Below are 19,511 nucleotides of genomic sequence, written 5' to 3'. Positions count from 1 at the left end.
CTTGTTCCGTCAAAGTGGCTCTGTCCGTAAGGAGCCTTTCCCAGCTCCAGTGGAGAAGTTCTCGAGTAATAAACAAGGAAAATCTGAAATTTGGGATCCATCATGTCCGAAGTTGGGTATAAGCTGAGTTTCAGTCCATGCTGCCTGTAAAATAGTCTGTTTCTTTTCCAGATGCATTGGAAACCTGTGGCATTGGGATGGCACATCTGAAGTCCTCTGTGAATGTACCAAGTTACAACACTAGTTATTGGAATGTTTATCTCCCAAAACAAGCACTATGCCTCAAGCTTGCTCAAAGCAACATCCCTTGATTTTGGAAGAACAGAAGAATCTTCTCAAATCACACTTTAAAGCACATTCGTCAGAGATTTACTCAGTGTGACACTATGGTCCATGCTTATGATTGAAGTAACCAAAGTCAGCAGCTCATTTGACTCAGCCAAATGTAAGAACATAATATGACAATAAGCATACACAGTTGGACAGAACATACATCTAACCCAATACCTGTTGGGGGTTTTGTCACTGGCCATAAGTGGATGCCTAGAAATGAAGACAGAACAAACATTTCCCCCAGGCTCCAGCTCTTTATGATTCAGAGGTCAAACTGAGAGACAACTAAAGCAGTCAGGTTCCACAACTCTCTGTGGATGTCTCTTGTATGGACCTTTCCATTCTCCATTCATTAAGTTCAGATCAACCTTGAACTCAGATAAACCTATCCCACAATCCACAATATCATTTGGTAAGGAACTAAAAAAGGAACAAAACAATGAATGAAAATTCTCTTATGGAACATGTGACATAGAAACATAGAATCATAGAATGCTTAAGGTTGGAAGGGACCTTTAGAGGTCATCTAGTCCAAGCCCCCTGCACACACAGGGACATTGTCCAATACTACCTAGAAACTGGCATTGGAGTTCATTGGCAGAACTCAGAGGCACACAAAAGTAGAGGCCTCTCCTGGACTTTAAAACAAAAACCTCATTCTTCAAAATTTCCAAAATACTTTGTTTTGCATAGAAGCAAAGATTCAGAGCCATTCTTATTTAATGGCAAAATATGCAGGCTTTTTTGTTTTAAATGTGCTATTTCCTAACTTTTCAATCACATCAATAAATCAAATTATTATGGTTTATACTGCATATATTTACATGTATTTATATGCCTATATCTATAAAATACATGTGTGTGTGTGTATGTGTTTGTGTATATGCAAACTCCCACACCCCATATATATACCCCATACATATAAATAAGATTCATAAAGGCTATACACCATTATATACTGGCCTTCCCAGGGGAAGACACACATGTCCTCTAAATTCTTGCAACACAAGAGAAATCCGCACAAAACTCCCGCTAGCACCTTCAAAAAATCCCTCACTTAGATGAGCAAAGTGCTCTCACTTCTTGCTGCTAGATATTCACAAACCATGCCCCTGCAGTCACAGATCCACTGCACACCAGTATCCATCTCCCCTGTACACACAAGGCACACAAAATAGTCAGACTGTCTGTGCCCTAGTGACAAGAACAGAGGCCTGCTGGCTGTCACTCTGCTGGCACAGCTGCGATGGAGAACACATCCAACACGACTGTGGCAGTGAACGCCACCAAATAAGACAAGGGGATTTTTGGCAAGAGGCAGCCAAGTCAGTCGCATCAGTTCTCCCACCCGGGCACCAAGCCATGTCTCCTTTTCGTTGATGTGTCTCAATGCAAAGCTCCTTTTGAGAGACTGCCTGGTTTCATACACTCTTTTTGTGTAAATTTGAGAGGAAAGGCATGTCTGGGCTTCTAAAGTCACTGACGAACTGGACTGTCTTCCTCCATTTCATCAAGAAAATTCAGCATTGCTGAAGGCAGCAATGTCAATGGTTAGAAAGACTTTACTTAATGACTTTCTCCTCTTGGATAAAAAGCATGGACTTTTCCAGATGGTGGTGGAGTGGAGTGGGAGATCCCTGTGGTTCAGCTCCTAAAACACTGCCACCTCAGCATAAAATCCTAGTGCATTTATCTTCATTCACTCACCTCTCACCATGCAACTTCACAGTAACAACTTATTTTCCAAACAGCAGTTGCCTCAGGTCTCCCTCTGATCATCTTCTCTCTGCCTGTTCCTCCCTAGCACCTAGTTCATCTTATGCCCAGGCTTTGTCCCTTCTTATCTTGCCTCCATGCTGCCTTTCCTTCTCTGTCTGTCAGTTTGAGAGCCCCATTGCAGCAGCCTCTTTATACCCCACTTGCAATTTGGAGCCCTAAATCATTCTGATGGCTGAAGTGCCCTTTCTGGCATCTGGGAGCAGCAGGAAGCAATTTGGTTTCACTGTGTTTAATGAATTCACCTTCCGCCCAGCCCTTTAGATCCTGACTTGCATTCTGGGCACAGACAGCCCCATTCATTTACTTCTCCAAGCTACCAGCAACCATCCACCATCAACTCCAAGCTCCTACTTAATGAAGGCCAGTCAAAGAATGATTCCATGGTTAATCCAGTGGTGGCACAAGGCAGCAGAGTGACAGTTTTTGGGATGCTTAACCATCCTCTTGATCCATAGCACATTTGGTTTTGTCCCAGCCGCAGGGCACATCATAATTTCAATGCTGCCTTTTGCTAAGACATTTTCAGCTCTGCACATGCAGATATGCTTCTTTCTAAGTGTGAATTAAAGGCAGTAGCATTAATGCTCTGCTGAGCAGGCAGCTACAGGTGCACGAGGTAAAGTTAACCCCTTCTGTTGATGTCAAAATTCATTTTTGGCCTGATATCTATATCCAGATCCAGAAGAGCCAATTCCTGGCTAGGACAGCCTGTACAGAATTACTGGTATTTCTAAGTTGGTAACAGGAACATCATCATGGAAGCTGCAATTCAGGAAAGCCTTTTGGATGCTTAGCACCCACAGAAATAATCATGAGTTAGATACCTAAATCCTATCATTGTAGGTCTGGCCATACCTCATCAACATAGAGGCTGACAAATGGTCCATCATATAGATTTAAGCTGATAGAAAGCTATAATGCCCTATTACCTGTCACCCTCAACTGATTTTTAAAGGTGCTGAAGAACAGACTGCAAGTCCCAGACAGAGAAAGAGCCCAAAGCAAATCTAAAGACACTCTTGTTCCTCTGAAGATGTGATAAATGCTCTTTCTGAAGTCCTTGGCCATTGCATCTATCGTGGAGCTGCATTACCACATAAATAAAAACAACAGCTCTGTTTATGAGTTTTCATTTATTTCCTTGCCAAAAAGTGATCTCCATCTAGATGCTCAGCTGTACTTAGAAACCCAAGGGCAGCAATTGCTATACCCAGAAATGTTTTATTTCCCTCTGCTCACCCAAGGCTGAAATGAGCTGATGGTCCATGTTTCCCAGAGCTTTTCTGGGTGTATGGTACCTACAGGAAACTCTCTGCTGGCTCCTCGGTCTATAACTTGGAAAACAGGATGGATTGCAGAATAGCCTATTATAAAAGCCCAAGACAGAACCTCCTCGCCATGATTCATCTTAGTATTAATTAATCTAGCCCCAAGGTCAGGGCACTAACAACATCAAAAAAAAAGTAAAAAGCAGGCGGGAAACTCTCTCAACAGCTGCGTATTTCCAGGATATAGCCTTCTTCATACATGTTTTTGTTTGGCATAAGAAGCTACATCTCTCATAAGCAGCATGAGATTCTTCACCTGTAATAATATTACAGTCACAACACATACAAAAAATAATACAGTGGAGAAAAATTTTATTGTCCCTTCCTATTTCAGTTACTAAATAAAACAACAATTCATAGGGTGCTTGCATTTGATGAGGAAGGGACAACATTAATAAGAAACAGAAATGTAGAAGCAAAGAGAAAATCCCTACTGTTTTGTCACTGATTCAATATGTGGCCATTTTCCAAATAGCTAAAAGCTGTTACTAGCCATTGTCATTCACTAATGTCCATCAAACAAGGCTGGAGAAAATAAGAAAAACAAGGAAAAATTGCCTCCTCAAACAGCTTTTCCCACAGTTAATTATGGAAACAAATTCCACTCCCTCTTCGCTATGGCTATTGGCTCTCCCTTCAATCTTTTATGTTCTAGAGAACTAATAAAGTCTTCCGTCATTCCACCTCAGTCATGCTTATTCTCCTTGTTTTGGAGGCTCAGTGTTTCTTATCCTGGCAAATAATGGTCAAAGATGATTGCATAGGCATAAGCTCAGTTCAGCTAAACTCACAGTATCTTGGACTATTTGTGTGTGGCAACACAGAAAACTTTGGGATGTACCACAGATCAGGCCTGTCAGCCACATCTGACCTGGGGAGGAAAGGGAAAAAGGGAAAGAGTGGGTTGGCAGACAGTGGGAGACAGGGTACAGTATTCAGCAGTTCTGAATTAAAATAGGTTTCCTATTCAGTCTCTGTGTTTTCTGGCAGTTCTTGGTAGAACTTTCGTCCCTGTGGAGCAGACCGAGTCATTAGACCAAGACAGGACCTCATGAGGAAACCCAAGGCAGGTAACTGAAGTGAAAGGTAAATTGAGGTAAGTTGGAAGGTAAATTGAAAGGCAAACCAACTCTCCAGACCAGCATTCCAATACATGCACACTCAAGAACAAGAAAGGCTCAGAGAAGACAACACTGTCCCAGTACAAAGACGAAGCAGAGATCAAGTCAGAGGTCAAAACTGTGGGTCAGGCTAAGTATCAGGAAGTTCTGTGAGGTGGAAGATGTGATGAGGACTGAACCAAACTGGGACAAGTTCAGGCAAGCTGGTGACGAGAAGATCTAGGAGTGGGCATATCAGGACAAAGGTTCCAGAAGCAGAGAAATAGATGGAAAAGATACCAGGATAGTGAGGCAGAAACTGCCGCACTTGGTTGCACTAACCAAGGCAACAGCAGGCAGAGACAAGTCCAAGGACCCAGAAGCAAAATCCTGAAACACATCTGTGGACACTGAGGAGCTGAAAGGAAATGGTAGGATAGCTTCACTTACCTGAGGAGTGAGGAGTGAGAAAAAGTGCCAGCCAGCTTTATATACTGTCCTCAGCTACCTAGAGAGACCTGCCAGTTTCTCAGTTCCTTGGAGACTCATTCTGGCTACATTCTTGGCTGTTGTTTGCTAGATTGTAGATGTAGACTCCACATTTAGAAGATGAACAGGTACATTTCCTGGGCCACTAACCTGGCACTCTGTACAAGTACCAGTGCTTACATAAAGCCATACAAATACTTCGGATGCATAATAAAGCAAAGTGAACATATTACTCAGTTAACGATTTTGTATCTAATTATGAGATGTTGTTATTATGAGATGTTAAACATTGCTTCAGGTTATTTGCAGGAAAGGACAGATGTTTTTGTTTTGTTAAGTATTTCAGTTATGGGTTTTGTGCAGCTCTATATGATTTCATTTTCTGTGAGCAATAGCCCTATATGCATTGTCACAAAATCCCAATATCCAAAAGATGAAATGGACCAAATATACAGTCACCTTCCATGGTAACATTCCATTCCACAATTTCATCTTTTAGTTAATCATTTAAAAGCTAGCTTAGTCATTTCAGTTTACGAATTTAGTATGTATTAATTTTAATTGTCCTCACCTAAAAAATATTCTTCTTATTTTAAAAACAGCATCAATAATCTGAGCAGAAGGAAAGTCATTATGGCTGCTTGGTCTGACTTTATTTCCTCACTCTTGCTAGGAAAACAGCAACAGCAATAACAACAAAGTAGTTAAAGTCTTAATTTTAAAAAGGAATGCAAAAGGACAACTCACTATAATCCATGCTAATTAGTGATTAATTATCTTCATTGTTAAAAATACATGCCTTTCGTCCATGCTGTTTTTTGTCTGTTGTTAACAGGTAGACTTTTAGTTTACTGCTTTTCATTACATTTAAGACTCTTTATTAAACTTTGATTCCCTATCAGTTGTTATAAACTGTGATCACCTCAGTCGTTAACCTCTTCCTAATTTATCTGACTACACAGAGCTTTTTGAGTCTTTCCCTACTAGCCACATTTCCAGATTCTTTAACATTTCATACACTTCATTCTTACCTCCTGAATTATGGGCACAAGGACTGGATGCAGTAGTACAGCAGCAGTAACAGAGTTCCTCAATATCAAAAAAGTCTGTTTATAATATTTCAGTTTTTACTTATATACCTAAGGACTGCATTAGTCCAACATCTCGCAAAGCTCAGATTCAACGCTCCCAGATTTTTTTAAGTATAAACTGGACCCCTCTATTTGACAGGTTTTTGCCTACATACTCCTGGTGATAACCCTCTCCAACGATAAAGCACAGTACTGCTAGTTATTACAAGCCACACCAAGCAGGAGTTATGCCCAGAGGCTGCTGTGAGCAAAACAACATCATTTTTCTCCTCTCTGCACACCTCAGTTTCTATATGCTTCTTATCAAGAGCAAAGTGTCTTTAGTTTGCTGGCTTTCTCCCAGATCATGAATTTACTTACCTTGAGACCTGACATCATTTATGGACTTTAAAGCAAACAGTTTTCCTTTCAGTTTATCATATTTATACGTTCCCACCCCCCCCCTCCCCCCCCACAATGACCATATGCTTATATAGAGAAGGAGGTGGAAGAGAGAAGGGCAAATCAATCCAGGCCAGCTCCAGGATGAAAAATATCCAGAAAATGCAAATCACAGTACAATCTGAAAGATGCAGCAACCTGAGTAAAAGAGCCAAGACAGAATAAAATATAACAGCCCTCATCCATAAGAAGGAAAAGAATTACTATTGATTTTTTAAGCCTAAGTTCAAAATCACCACAGTGAAATTTACTGCAAAAATGTTAATGATGACAATTCAATCTATCGCTCATGATTACACAGTAAAATTATGCACTCAGTCTTTTCAAGGCTAATGTTAGCAAGATTCAAATGACAACTTGAAGAGAAACTGTTCTGATTGATAGACTAAGACACAGCTGGCAGCCTCAGGTTATAATGGCCTGAATCCATGTTGACACAGGATTAACAATTGCTCATTCTTTTAGGAAGAAAAAAAAATGTGTAAGCAAAATGATAACAACCTCTAGTAGGAGCCGATCTCTTGTGATTAGCAAATATGTGTTTCAATGGGAGTGCTAGCAAATATTACTTTTAATGGACTTTTAGGTACCTTACCCTAAGATTTTTTTTTGGAATGTCCTAATACAGCTCTTCAAAACAACTGAGATGCACTGAAACAAACTGATTCACTGAGCAGCATGGAAAGTGGAGAAAGTGCACAAGCACCTTGTCTAAAGAAACGGAAAGAGATGATCAAAATAGCAGAACACGTGTGTGCTAGCTGTGGTGGCACAGGGCCTGGGTAACTACTTCAAGGTTAATCTAAAAGAACTAAGTCATAGATACCAGAAAATAGAACCAAATCAGAGGTTCAGATAAAAACAAAAGGCAAGACCAGGTACTCACTCAGTTTTCTGAACAATGGGGAAGGTTCCAAGTCGCACGTAAGAGCTCTGAATTCCTCTTTCTTTCATTCCAAAAATTTGTCTCACACTGAACGAATCCATCAGGTCAAATCCTGTCCATAACAAAAGTGTAAACATGAGGCATCAATCAGGCTGCAGTATAAAAATTAGAGCAATGTGGCATGTCTTAAGCCATAGTCAGGTAGGTATCTTAGCTGACAGACAGCTCTCCAGAAATTAATCTTGTCCTTGCCTGGCAGACAGAACAAAATTCTAAAAAAAATCTAATCTGCTCAGTCCAAAAATACAAAACCAAGCATAGAGTCAAACTGTAACAGATCCTGGAGAGAACAGAGTTCCCTAAACATCAATGATATATTTTATTTGCATTGTTCCGGCATCTTGAAAGCTGTGCAGTTATGGCACTAATGCCTATGGATGCTCAGATAAGGTAGAAAAAGAAACAGCACAGGTGAAGACAGAAACATTTACTGAACACACGCAGTCCGAGACCCTTGTCTACGCACAATCTTCATACCATCTCAATTCTATTTAGACATAGCCCAGTCTACTCATTATAACCATGAGCTGTTTATCTGAGTTGCAAACATTTCTGTGAAGCTCATCTTGTTTCTGTGAAGCTCATGGTTTGTTAGCAAAAACACCTGCCATGCAAATGGACCAGTGCATCTTCAGTACTGATGTGGACCCAGCCACCCATGTTTGGGTGGCACAAAGTCCCAGCTACTGAACGCTGGGTCAGGGCCAGATGAAAGGTATCCACACTGTGCCCCTCAACTTCTCCGGGTCCAAGAGGTCCACTACTGTGTGACTGCAACTATCACACTTTGAGGTCCAAATGGACTCATGGGATTTGCGTCCAATTTACTACATAGACCCAGATCCAGACACACTGTGGATTTAGCAGCAAAGACACTCCCAGATTGAGTGAGACTGAACACAGAACCTGTATTTTTCTTTTATTTTTTTGGGCTATTCTCATCTCCACTCACCCTCACACATACATGATTATACATATTAACTCCCGTGGATGTAATTACAGCCCATAAATCTGATGATAATAGAATGGTTTATTCTGGGAAATTGATTTTAAACTAGGGCAGTGGTTTTATCTTTGTTTAATCAGTGGTCTCCTAAAAGTCTTCTTGGGTAGATACAAATTACTGTGTCGTCAACCTATGTCTTAAGAGAAGAATCTTACTTTTCTCAGCTATCTTTGTGAAGCTCTTACAATTTCAGGCTGAAAGCCATCACACAGCTTGAAAAACACAGCAATGGGAAAAGGTGCCCATCTAATGGTATCATTTGTAATTATTTTAAGAATAAATAAGAGAAAAACCTGTGGGGGACAGCCCACAGCAAGACAAATCAAGATGTAACAGCAGAGAGCAAGTAAAACATAAACTTCAATCACAGAGCTTTTTCTAAAGAAATAGCTCTTTTTGAGGAAATATAGTCTTAATTGTTTGCAAAGACAGAAATGGCTGCCTTGTGCCAAGTTCAGGCCTTTTGTATTACAGTAACTTTCCTAGCTGTCAACAGCTTTTCCCTTCTGACCACTTTATTTTCAGCTATTACTGGACATTCAAGAGGGCAAATAAGGTGGTTAAGATGCCCCAGGGCCTCATGGCTCCACCTCGTAATGACCTCTGCAGCAGCTCTCGTGATACAGCCTTCTGATATACAGTAATCAGCCATGATTGCATCCATAAATTGTTCCAAATAGAAGCTACCAGAACATGAAAGCTCCCTGCTGGCTATCATATAAAAAAACAGTATGACCTGTCCATATAAGCTCTCCCACAAGTCATTTTAGTACATGCAATACATATTTTTCATCAACACCAGCCACAGAACTGTGAGGAAGGCACTTGAGTGTTGCTATTGAGATGAGACCACAGTGAGTGGCAAGGAGGCTTGTTAACCACTCACAGGAGCTGATAACTTGTGAATGGAGAAGGCTGGAAAGCTGCCCAAGCCTCAGCGCAGTGTCCAGCTATCAGGGTCCTCAAGCCATGGAGAATTGTTCAGCTAAATAGGTGAAAATTGCAGTGACAAAAATGGCCTTCTCAACATTCCCATTATTTGCTCAGACCTCACACATACTCTGATCCTTCTCTGAGAACTTAAGCCATCATAAGCAACTGTTAGGGTGTTCAGATAAATTGGGAGTCTGGTAAGCCAGTATCTTTTCTTTGCTGAAACTTCCAAAAAACATGCAAATTAGAGAGAGAGTCTAAATAACATAATAAAATCTAAGCACAGCTACTAAAAATCTTCTGCAAGCAGAACTTGCAATACTAAGAACACTCTGCACTCACAAAGACACAGGTAAATTATGGTAGAATCTTCTTATTCCAACTAAGGACCACTGAACTGCAAATTTTTTATGTATTTTTAGCTAAGGGTCTATGAGGGTTGTTCTTTGCAAAGTTCAAGTGCTATGTAAATCCACAGAAGCATTAAGCATTAAGCTCTGGACATAGCAGACCACACACCTCAAACCAGCAAGGAATTTTCCCTTACTCAATTCATGACTACATTCTGCATCAAATACAGATATGACTCCACTCTCTTTAGAGGGAGCTCTGAAACAAACTAATTCAAGTTGATAGAACACTTAAGATGGGTCTCTTCTGGGTAAATGTCAGCTCTGTAGGCAGAAAAAACATATAGACTCTCATTCAGTTAGTCATAGAGAATTGAATACAAGCCCTTCTAGGGAGACATTCATCTCACACTGAAAGAAGTACCAAAAGTCCATGTGCCTCTCCATTGACATAAAGAGAACACAGGATGCCCAGGCTGTATGTAAAGCTCACCTAGTAGGGGTCCAATATTAGCTGTAATGACTCCCACCCTAGATGCTCTATTGATAACCAAAGCCCATGAGGCAATGCATGGTTCATCTGCAGAAGGATTTCAGTGTCGTTGGCAGTAAACCTGGCATTGGTCCACAGTGCAGACAAAGAAGAACTGTTCGTTAAGGATGAGATGTGTCTCACCTCATTTTATCTGTCTAAAATGTAAGCAGGTTCCTTCAGATCCCTGTTGGGCATCGGAGGAAAACTGGAGCGTCTAGGAAGATAGTTCATCCCATCTATCTTGAACCTTTCTGAGGACAGGCCACAACACTATTGTCAGTGTCTATCTCTTCCTGAAAGGGAGCCAAGAGGGACATCTCAGACTTCTAAAATTAGGTGAGATAAATTCCACTTTTAGGGAATGTTATGCATTTTGTGGACTGAATGAGACAGAAGTCTAGAGGGGAAAAAAAAAAAAAAAAAGGTAAATAATCACATATAACTTAAATTTACATTGTTTCATTTACATCCAAGACTGAATAAAAGTTGCTGAATTTTAAATTCAGAGCAGCAATATCTTAATCTCACTACCCTGTCCATTTATTGCAAGCATCTCTTTAAAGAAATACTAGCCTATTTCTGGGTGGGAGAAGAAACAGACAGACACAAAATCCTGTCATTTGAATCAAAAAATTAACCAGTGCATATTTTCCAGGAGGGATAGAAATCCCCACCTGTATACTGGCTTTCCATTACTAAGGCAGGATGGAGTCATCCTTGGGCCCAAGAAAATTCACAGATGTCTTCAACTTCCTCAAACCAGATGTAGGAAGGTAGGAATCTCAGTATAGAGCCACAGTTAGAAGACAAAACAAAGAGCTTACTTAGGGCAAAGAAAATGAGATCCCACACTTAAGCTTCCCAGACTTTCTCAACTGAAATGGGAAGGAACATACTAGTCCAAAATATCAAGGACAAAGTTACCCTTATCCAATCATTGCACCATGCTTGAGCACAGGATGAAAGGGTAGGATCTTTCTGTTCTCCATTGCTTTGATTTAAAATGTGGCTTTTTGTGTACCAAGACAGGTGTAGTTTCCCAGTTGGCTTACAAACTATTTAATCAGTAATGCCATTAAATATGACAATTAATAAGATGAATAATGCTCTTTGATCGTAAGCGTCTTACTTCATTATGGTTACTAAAGCAATTTGAGGCCGCTGAAACCCTCTAACCTGATTACGTCTCCTAAAAAGCAACATAACCTAGTCCATTAACATTGAAATTAAAATAGTGACCTGAAAGAGAGGCTCAGATTCATAACAGCATACTTGGCTTTAAAAGCAATTTCTTATGCACTGCTCTACTGATCAAATCAGTTCAATGTCTCTTTACTTGCAAGTAATAACTCTTTACAGGAAGCAGCCCCTTTTTTCCAGAATTAGAAGGCATGGTCCGATCTGCGTCTTGCAGGGAAAAGATGGGCAAAACTTGGCACTGGACTGGACAATTTCTACATCATCCTAAATGTAATATAAAAGTGCATTTTCTTTTACAGAAAAAATGTCCACATTGCAGCCAATCACATCAAAAAACATAGCCAAAGGGTGTCCAGACAGCTCTTTATTTGTTGAGTACTCCCATAAGGTTTGTTTCCATATATTTATTTCAAGATAAGGGACCATGATCAGTTCCTGTGAGCATGAGCTGAGTTCTGCTTGGCTCCATTAAGTATCTGACATGGGCAGCATGGTAGAAGCTGGCATCTTCATGCTGAGAGTTTCCTGTTGCATTGTTAGGTATTTGGGGGAAAAAAAAACATCACCACCCAAATGCAAGAAATTAAAGCAATAGAGATTTACTGGCCAGAAAACAAGGTGATGTACATGTTTGGAAAGTCTTCTCAAAGTAGGACTGAAAATTTAGTTTATTTTTTGGCATGACAAAAGTCTTACAGGAAAAGTGTCCTGCCTTGCATTTCCGAAGAGCCTAAGGCACCCCTCACAGGAACCATGCAACTACTTCCATTTGCAAAAGTTTCTGAAGAGGGAACTGCCTGGAAAGCATGGTGAGAAAGGAATTAGGAAGGGCACACGATACCAGAGCCTTAGGTGATGTGTTCAGAATATATTTACCAGTGAGGCTCTCCAGCCATGAGTACTGATATAAAACAGAATTTTTGCAGAAACTGCTGCATACATTAGTTGTGTTTAAACTCTCCGCTGATTTATCACCCCTGTCAACATGCTGATAGAATATCACCAATTGCTAAGGTCAAGGGAGGTTCTCAGCAGTTACTGTTTCGTGGTGACTTCTGAAAATGCCCATATGTATTGCCTGTGATAAAATAGCATATGCTCCTTTAATTAGCATGAGGTCAATGGTTACAAACTTTATGGTAGGCTGGAAAAGCATATAAATTACTTGGAAGAACAGTATCACTTGGGAGTCTCTCAGCAAATGCAAGATCTTGTCAGTTTTCTTGCCTAACATATCTGCACTTTCCAAACTTAAGCCTTCATGGATGGCCTGTGCTCACAAAGAATGAGAGAAGTCCAGAGTCAGCTAGAGAGCGAGCTGCTCTCTACATCCTAGACATCACACTCAATTCATTCAGTATGGTCTACAAGGCTGTTGCCACCATCATGTGTCCCCATTTTTGATACCTCTCCTTAGTTACCTTCTGTGTTCTTAAATATTTTAAAACAAATAAACAGAAACAAATTGTTATTAAGGCATAGTCTGAAGTAAAAAGAAAAAAATTGCATTTAGCCATCTGGCAATTAGTTTCTTGAAGTCAGATTGTGGATGAGAGATGACTTTTCTTCTACTATATCTAAACATTTGACATCCTTACGTTGCACAGTGTTCTAAGCTAAAAACAGTTCTTTCCAAACAGCCATGATGTATCTCAGTCTGGAGCCTGGAAATGAATAAAAGTGTCAAAACTCTGAAGGGTAAACCTACTAACTTTGCTTAACCCATTCTGCTGTTTTTGTTATTGTAGCTATCATCAGGAGTTTCACTGTTCCTGACATTCCTTCCTGCACCGGAAAGGAAATTGTTTCAAGAGTTGACAGTACATCAGATAGATAATTTGTGATATTTTTAAGAGACAACTGAAGTCTCCATCTCCAAGGTTGTTCCACCACAGTAAAATTACCTACATCCATCTCAGTATATCCCTGCCCTAATCATAGTTTCATGTGGTAGCCAGAAGAAGTATTCAGGAGGTGGTAAGTCTGAACACTGATGCTATCATAGTTCATGGTCTTCATCTTTCTGACATGCTGACAGGAGACAGAAAGTCCCATTTCTCTCTCCTAATGATCACCTCCTCGCAAACAGCGCAGATAAAACCCAGCAGAAGTAATGCCGTACTGTTGGGTTTATCCTGTTACTGAGACAATTTAATTTAAACACTTCAGTTTTACTTCCAGATTAATGGCGTTGGCATTGGGGATTGCCTGTTCATGGTGGCAATACTGGGGTCACTGTCAAAGCGACAAGACCATCAAATTTCACATTGTTCCCATGAAGCACAGAGGCCCCCATGTTTGCTCATGGTGATCTAGACAACAGCAAAGACCAGAGACCTGCAGCTCAGATGCTGGTTAGGCCTGTACTGCCATAAATAAATGGGAGGGGAGCACATTTTCTACACCCTTCTATGGCTGTCAAAAAAGTGAATTCCAGACACATAATTCTGCCTTCTTACATATTATATTCCTCTTTAGTTGACCTCTCCAGCAAAGACAGAAAAAACATCATTCGATATTCTGCATAGCTAATTCATGCCACATTCAGCACTTCCAGGTCAGCAGCGTGATTCCTTACCACCAGCCAACAGCTGCTACCCAGAGCACTAAGGACTGCACCTCTGGAGGAACAAAGCAGGGAGATTTATTAGCTGCCCACAAGCCCTTCAGCAGTGAGCAAAGGGGTTGCACAAGTCATTAAAAAATTAATTTGCTGTATTTTACAAGCAGCTTGCAAGGGCATTTTGGAACTATAAAATTCTCCAAAGCTCATGGATTAATGTGTCTCAAGAGTGTTTTAAAGAGGTTCTTCCTATTAACCTGTTGCCCTTTGTTTCCACAATGTTACAATAGGGATTTCAGCTGCACTTCATGCTGACCTAACTACCATCCCACTAGATCCACTGGATTTTGCCATAGCTTCAGTGAGGAGATCAGGTGGGAACTCAAACTAATAACAAGGTTTTATTGGAAGGCACTGGAGCAGGTGAGCAGGAGGCTGAACTATGGGGTAATCCTCTTTTGGAACTCTCAACCTAAAGCTTCAGCCAAAACAAGAGGGGGCAGATAAAGATCGTTGGCACCACTCCACAGGAAGGGAAAGGTACCATTACAGAAAAGATAAAAGGGATATAAAACCAACAGGAAAATGAAACTAAAATTACAGTATTTAAAAAAAGAAAAAAGGAGAGATACATAGACATAGAGACAACCCTTACATAGAGGTTTGACATAGAGGTCAAACCCTTAAGAAAGTGAGAGAGTTATCCTGGCTGATCCTTCTGTAAGAGCAGTAAACAAATGCATGTCTAAAGCTGCTGTCTCGAAGGCAGCACATTTCATCACCCGATCTCATGCTAATAACACGCCACTTTATTTGATGCATTGTTCTATTTATCTGTATCAGTCCACTCATTCTTTCTTATCCACTTGTCTCTCCGTTTTCAGACAGTTGCAAGTGGCATTTTGAACGACTTGGAAAGCTGTTTTTGACACTGAACTCTTCCCCTCATTACTGAAGGCTTTTCTGTGTTGAAGTCGTTCTCCATTTTCTCCACTGATGGACATTTGGCTCAGTGCCATGGGCCCGTCTATCAGCTCCTTTCCTGCTCCAGTGATTTACAAGATTAAACAGGGGTTCATTATTCCTTTGATGTCCTTGTATGCCAGATAGTTTTGCCCCAGCTGAATTTACCAAGACTATTTGTATTAGGTTCTAGTTTTAATTAGTTTCTCTATTTTGAAGTCCACTTTTGTGTTCCTCAAGAGCTAAGGTGCCATGTGTTCTTTAGGAAAGCTGTAAAATGGCATTGCTACAAACTCATTATTTGCAATAATAGCAGGCAGAGGAGGTCTCTGCTTTTGAATAAAGGTTTGTTGGCAGCGCTCGGCCCAAGAGAAATCTGTGCCTATAGCTGAAACAAATGTCAGTGGATAAATGTTTATGCAAGCAGAGTAGAAGGACAGGTGAGTTCAACATCGCCAGCAATAATTCCTACAGCTTTCTTGTGGGATTGACAAAAGGCTAGCATGATTCTGAGGGTGAGAAGAAATGTTTGAGGGGAAACACTTTACAAAAAAAAGAAACACCAACAGGCTATTTATGTGAGTGAAAATATTCCCATTAACTGTAGCAGCTGTGAACAAAGCCTAATGCAAAAGCGGGTAAAGATTGCTCTGCATGAGACTGTGGTGCCTTTTTTATGACAGATCATCAGTATGAAACAAATTAGACCTAAACATAATCTGAAGCTGAACACAGAGGTCGTACACATCAGACTCATTTATCTCCAAGTATTAGGAAGAATTTCTTGAAACTGTTTATATATCTTCTTCACATTATATGTGCACTAATGCCAGAAATCTCTTTGAGATGAAGAATCTCAGAGATTGCTTCTGCAGTCCTCTCTTTTGCAGCAAACTCTTTCTGAAGCAGAATTAAACTAAACTATTTGTAGAAACCTGAGGAATACCTGGGAGGTATCTCATGATACTTCCATTTATTAATCTTTTTACACAACCCAACCAAAGGACTGGCAGCTTCTTGAGCTATGAATAAGCAGAAATTGAATTAATTTCCCTTTCATCAACCTCAGATGCACTGGATCAAGAAGAAATCCTGTTTTGTTTAACTTCAGGGAAAAGGCAAATATTGCTAGCTTAAAGGAAAGCACTTGGGGATTTTTTTATTTTTTAATACACATAAAAATCAGAATACATCATGTGCATATTCCTATTTTTAACCAAAAATCCTATACAGGTCTTTTATGTGAATGCAGAATTCAGAATTAGAGCTTGGCACTGCTGAGATTCAGACCAGGCTTTCTCATGGATTGCTCATTTTTTACGAGATTTCAGTTTTCTTCCCGGACTAGCAGATCCTAAAGTAATTTCAGCATTCTCCATGCTTACTGCTGCCTTTGAGCAGCCCAGCTGGGCTGCCTGCTTCAGTACTGATCCGACACCTATTTCCTGTAAGGTCCTTCACACCGTGATACCTAAGAAAGAAAAGTCCCGCATAAGCTCATGATGTGGGTAAAAGTAGCACATCTAGACACATTAGGGAAAATATTGATTTAACATATGGGATTTAAATTCAAGAGCCCAGCACCACTGCTCTTTGCGGTTAGGCGCAGAGGATGGGATGCTTGAGTGTTTCTGGACTCCTAAATCCACTGTAGCTACACCCTAGCTCCTGTGGGGATGAGCATATACTTCCCTTTCGCCATTCTCTGGTTCTGTTGAAGGGAAGCTCCTTGGTACACAAGCCCAAAGGAAGACACAGCAGGTCCCCATCCTCGATACCTGGGGCATCTGTACACAAGAGATGTCAGGGTGCAAACTTAATGCCTGGGTTAGACCATGCTAGACTGTAGGACTGCAGTGACAGCTTTATTAGTCCCAGATGATTTATTGCTAATTAGATGCCTGCTTGACCTGGCTTTCTTGGAGCTCCCAGATAGTAAAACGTTCCTGAGCACAAGCTAATCTTTGGAAGACAGAATCACAGAATCACAGATGGTTAAAACTGGAAGAGACCTCCAGAGATCATCTGGTCCAATCCCCCTGCTCAAGCAGGGTCACCTAGAGCATGTGGCACAGGGTAGCGTCCAGGCAGGTTTTGAAGATCTCCAGAGAAGGAGACTCCACAACCTCTCTGGGCAGCCTGTTCCAGTGCTCTGTCACCCTCACAGGAAAAACGTTCTTCCTCACATGGAGATGGAACTTCCTGTGTTTCAACATGTACCCATTACCCCTTGTTGTGTCACCAGCCACCACAGAGAAGAGTTTGGCCCCATCCTCCCTATAATCACCCCTAAGGTACTTGAACATGTTGATCAGATCGCCTCTCAATCTTCTCTTCTCCAGACTAAACAGGCCCAGCTCACTCAGTCTTTCCTCATATGACAAATGCTGCAGTCCCTTAATCATCTTTGTGGCTCTACGCTCAACCCTCCCTAGAAGCTCCATGTCCTTCTTGTACTGGGGAGCCCAGAACTGCACACAATACTCCAGGTGGAGCCTCACCAGAGTGGAGGAGAGGGGCAGGATCAGGATCACCTCCCTCGACCTGCTGGCCACACTCCTGCTGATGCAGCCAGGATCCCATTGACCTTCTTGGCCACAAGGGCACATTGCTGACTCATGGTTAACTTGGTGTCAGCCAGGACTCCCAAATCCCCCTCCACGGAGCTGATTTCCAGCAGATCAACCCCTAATCTGTCCTGGTGCCTGGGGTTATTCCTCCCCAGGTGCAGGACCCCGCACTTGTCCTTGAACCTCATGATGTTCCTCTCTGCCCAACTCTCCAATCTGTCTAGGTCTCTCTGAATGGCAGCACAGCCCTTGGGAGTGTCGGCCACTCCATCCAGTTCGGTATTGTCCGCAAACTTGCTGAGGGTGCACTCTGTGCCCTCGTCCAAGTTACCGATGAACAAGTGGAAGAGCACTGGGCCCAGTACTGACCCTTGTGGGACACCACTGGCCACAGGCCTCCAACTAGACTCGGCCCCATTTATCATCACCCTCTGGGTTCTGCCATCCAGTCAGTTCTCAATCCACCTCACTGTCCACTCGTCCAATCCACACTTCCGGCGCTTTCCTATGAGGAAAGTCTCCTATGGGAGACTGTGTCAAAAGCCTTGCTGAAGTCAAGGTGGACAAACTTCAAAGGTCTTTCAAGCGCAAGGAACTAGACTATGATATTGAGACCAGCTATTGCACAGTGCGCAGATTGCTGGAAAGTAAGGCTAAAAGGGACTTACTAAGGTCATTAGCACTTACAGTGTCCCCCCTCCTAACCCGCAGGATGAATTCAGCCTGCAGAACAAGACCTAGCTTCTCCAAATCACAGGAGTCTGAAATGATTCTTAGGATTACAGTAGCAGCTCAGCTGCTAGTTTCTCTATATACCATATATAATTATATGCCACAGAGGCACAACAGCTTTTGCTGTGTGCATGTGAATTAGGAATTCAGCTCTCCAGACCCTTAGAGACTGGGGATACACTAATGGTAGTGCTGATCGCTCTTGACCGAACTTTAACTTACTAGGGAAAGTGTGTGGGGAGGAAAGAAGTCCTTAGCCCCTTTCCCATCCTCATTGCCTTATCCTCTCCTATCTCCATCCTTGCTGTATGCAGGTCTGCCCATATGAGTGAGAAGAGTGAGCAGTGCCTTCACAAATAGCTGGTTTCACCTTTGCTGCACATGTTTTGCTGGTGACCACAGAGCCTGTCTGAAGACTGTGATCCATTGCAGAGCTCTGCAGCTATTCTTGGATTTGCCACTTGCCTCTTCGGGGGATTTCTAAGGAGCTTATGAGAGGAACAATATGGAGTGCCAAGGGAGGGCAAAATGCCCATCTCACTGGCACAACAAGGACAGTTTGGTTCCCCAGGGGACACCAGTCTAATGTGCTCCTTCTGAAGGTTCAACTGCCTGGATGCTCCAATTTCCTCCTGCTACCACGTGTTTCAGTGAGCAAATACAAATAGACTCAGAAATATTATAATTAGCTGGTGAATCACTGGCATCTCTGGAATGCAAACCCTGTACTACAAACCTCAGGAAACTGGAAACACACTGACAGTCAAAAGCAGCATTCTAGTCTGTAATTATAGGGTATTAGTTTTACAGCCTGTAAAACGCCCAAACACCCTTTATAGAGCTACCGAAAAACACAGAGACCACATATATACACACTGGCATTTTGCTTACTTGTGCATGGATGTTTCAGAGGTGGGAAGTCAATCTGTAATGCAACCCATAGGGCATTCTACAGTTACTGTCCACGTGGCATTTGCAACTACGTAGGAGTTAGAGTCAGGATTCTGACGTTCTCTCCTTGCCCCATCAATGCTACCCAGCGTGGCTTGGACATGCTCATGTTACACAATGCACAAGGGCTGCAGGCATCCCTAAGTAGGGCTAAATCATTATCAGCATTTTACGGGAATCATTCTTTACTTCCACTGCAGC

The 19,511-nt window shown here is 41.6% G+C and overlaps 1 protein-coding gene across 1 annotated transcript in view; it reads right to left on the bottom strand.

Annotated features, from left to right (window-relative positions):
- The window catches only part of COL22A1 (collagen type XXII alpha 1 chain), a 187,385-nt gene that overhangs the window by 124,985 nt on the left and 42,889 nt on the right, over window positions 1-19,511 (bottom strand). Inside the window, exon 4 of the mRNA XM_088535206.1 lies at window positions 7,448-7,559. Within this exon, the coding sequence (XP_088391332.1) occupies window positions 7,448-7,559 (112 nt within the window). The remainder of the gene's footprint in view (window positions 1-7,447; window positions 7,560-19,511) is intronic.

Source organism: Tinamus guttatus, unplaced genomic scaffold (assembly GCF_059628265.1).
Source record: "Tinamus guttatus ecotype Peru unplaced genomic scaffold, ASM5962826v1 Tinamus_guttatus_pri_ptg000038l, whole genome shotgun sequence".
In the NCBI taxonomy this organism is placed as follows: domain Eukaryota; kingdom Metazoa; phylum Chordata; class Aves; order Tinamiformes; family Tinamidae; genus Tinamus; species Tinamus guttatus.
Note: the sequence above shows the minus strand (reverse complement) of the source record. Positions and strands in the feature narration are given on the sequence as shown.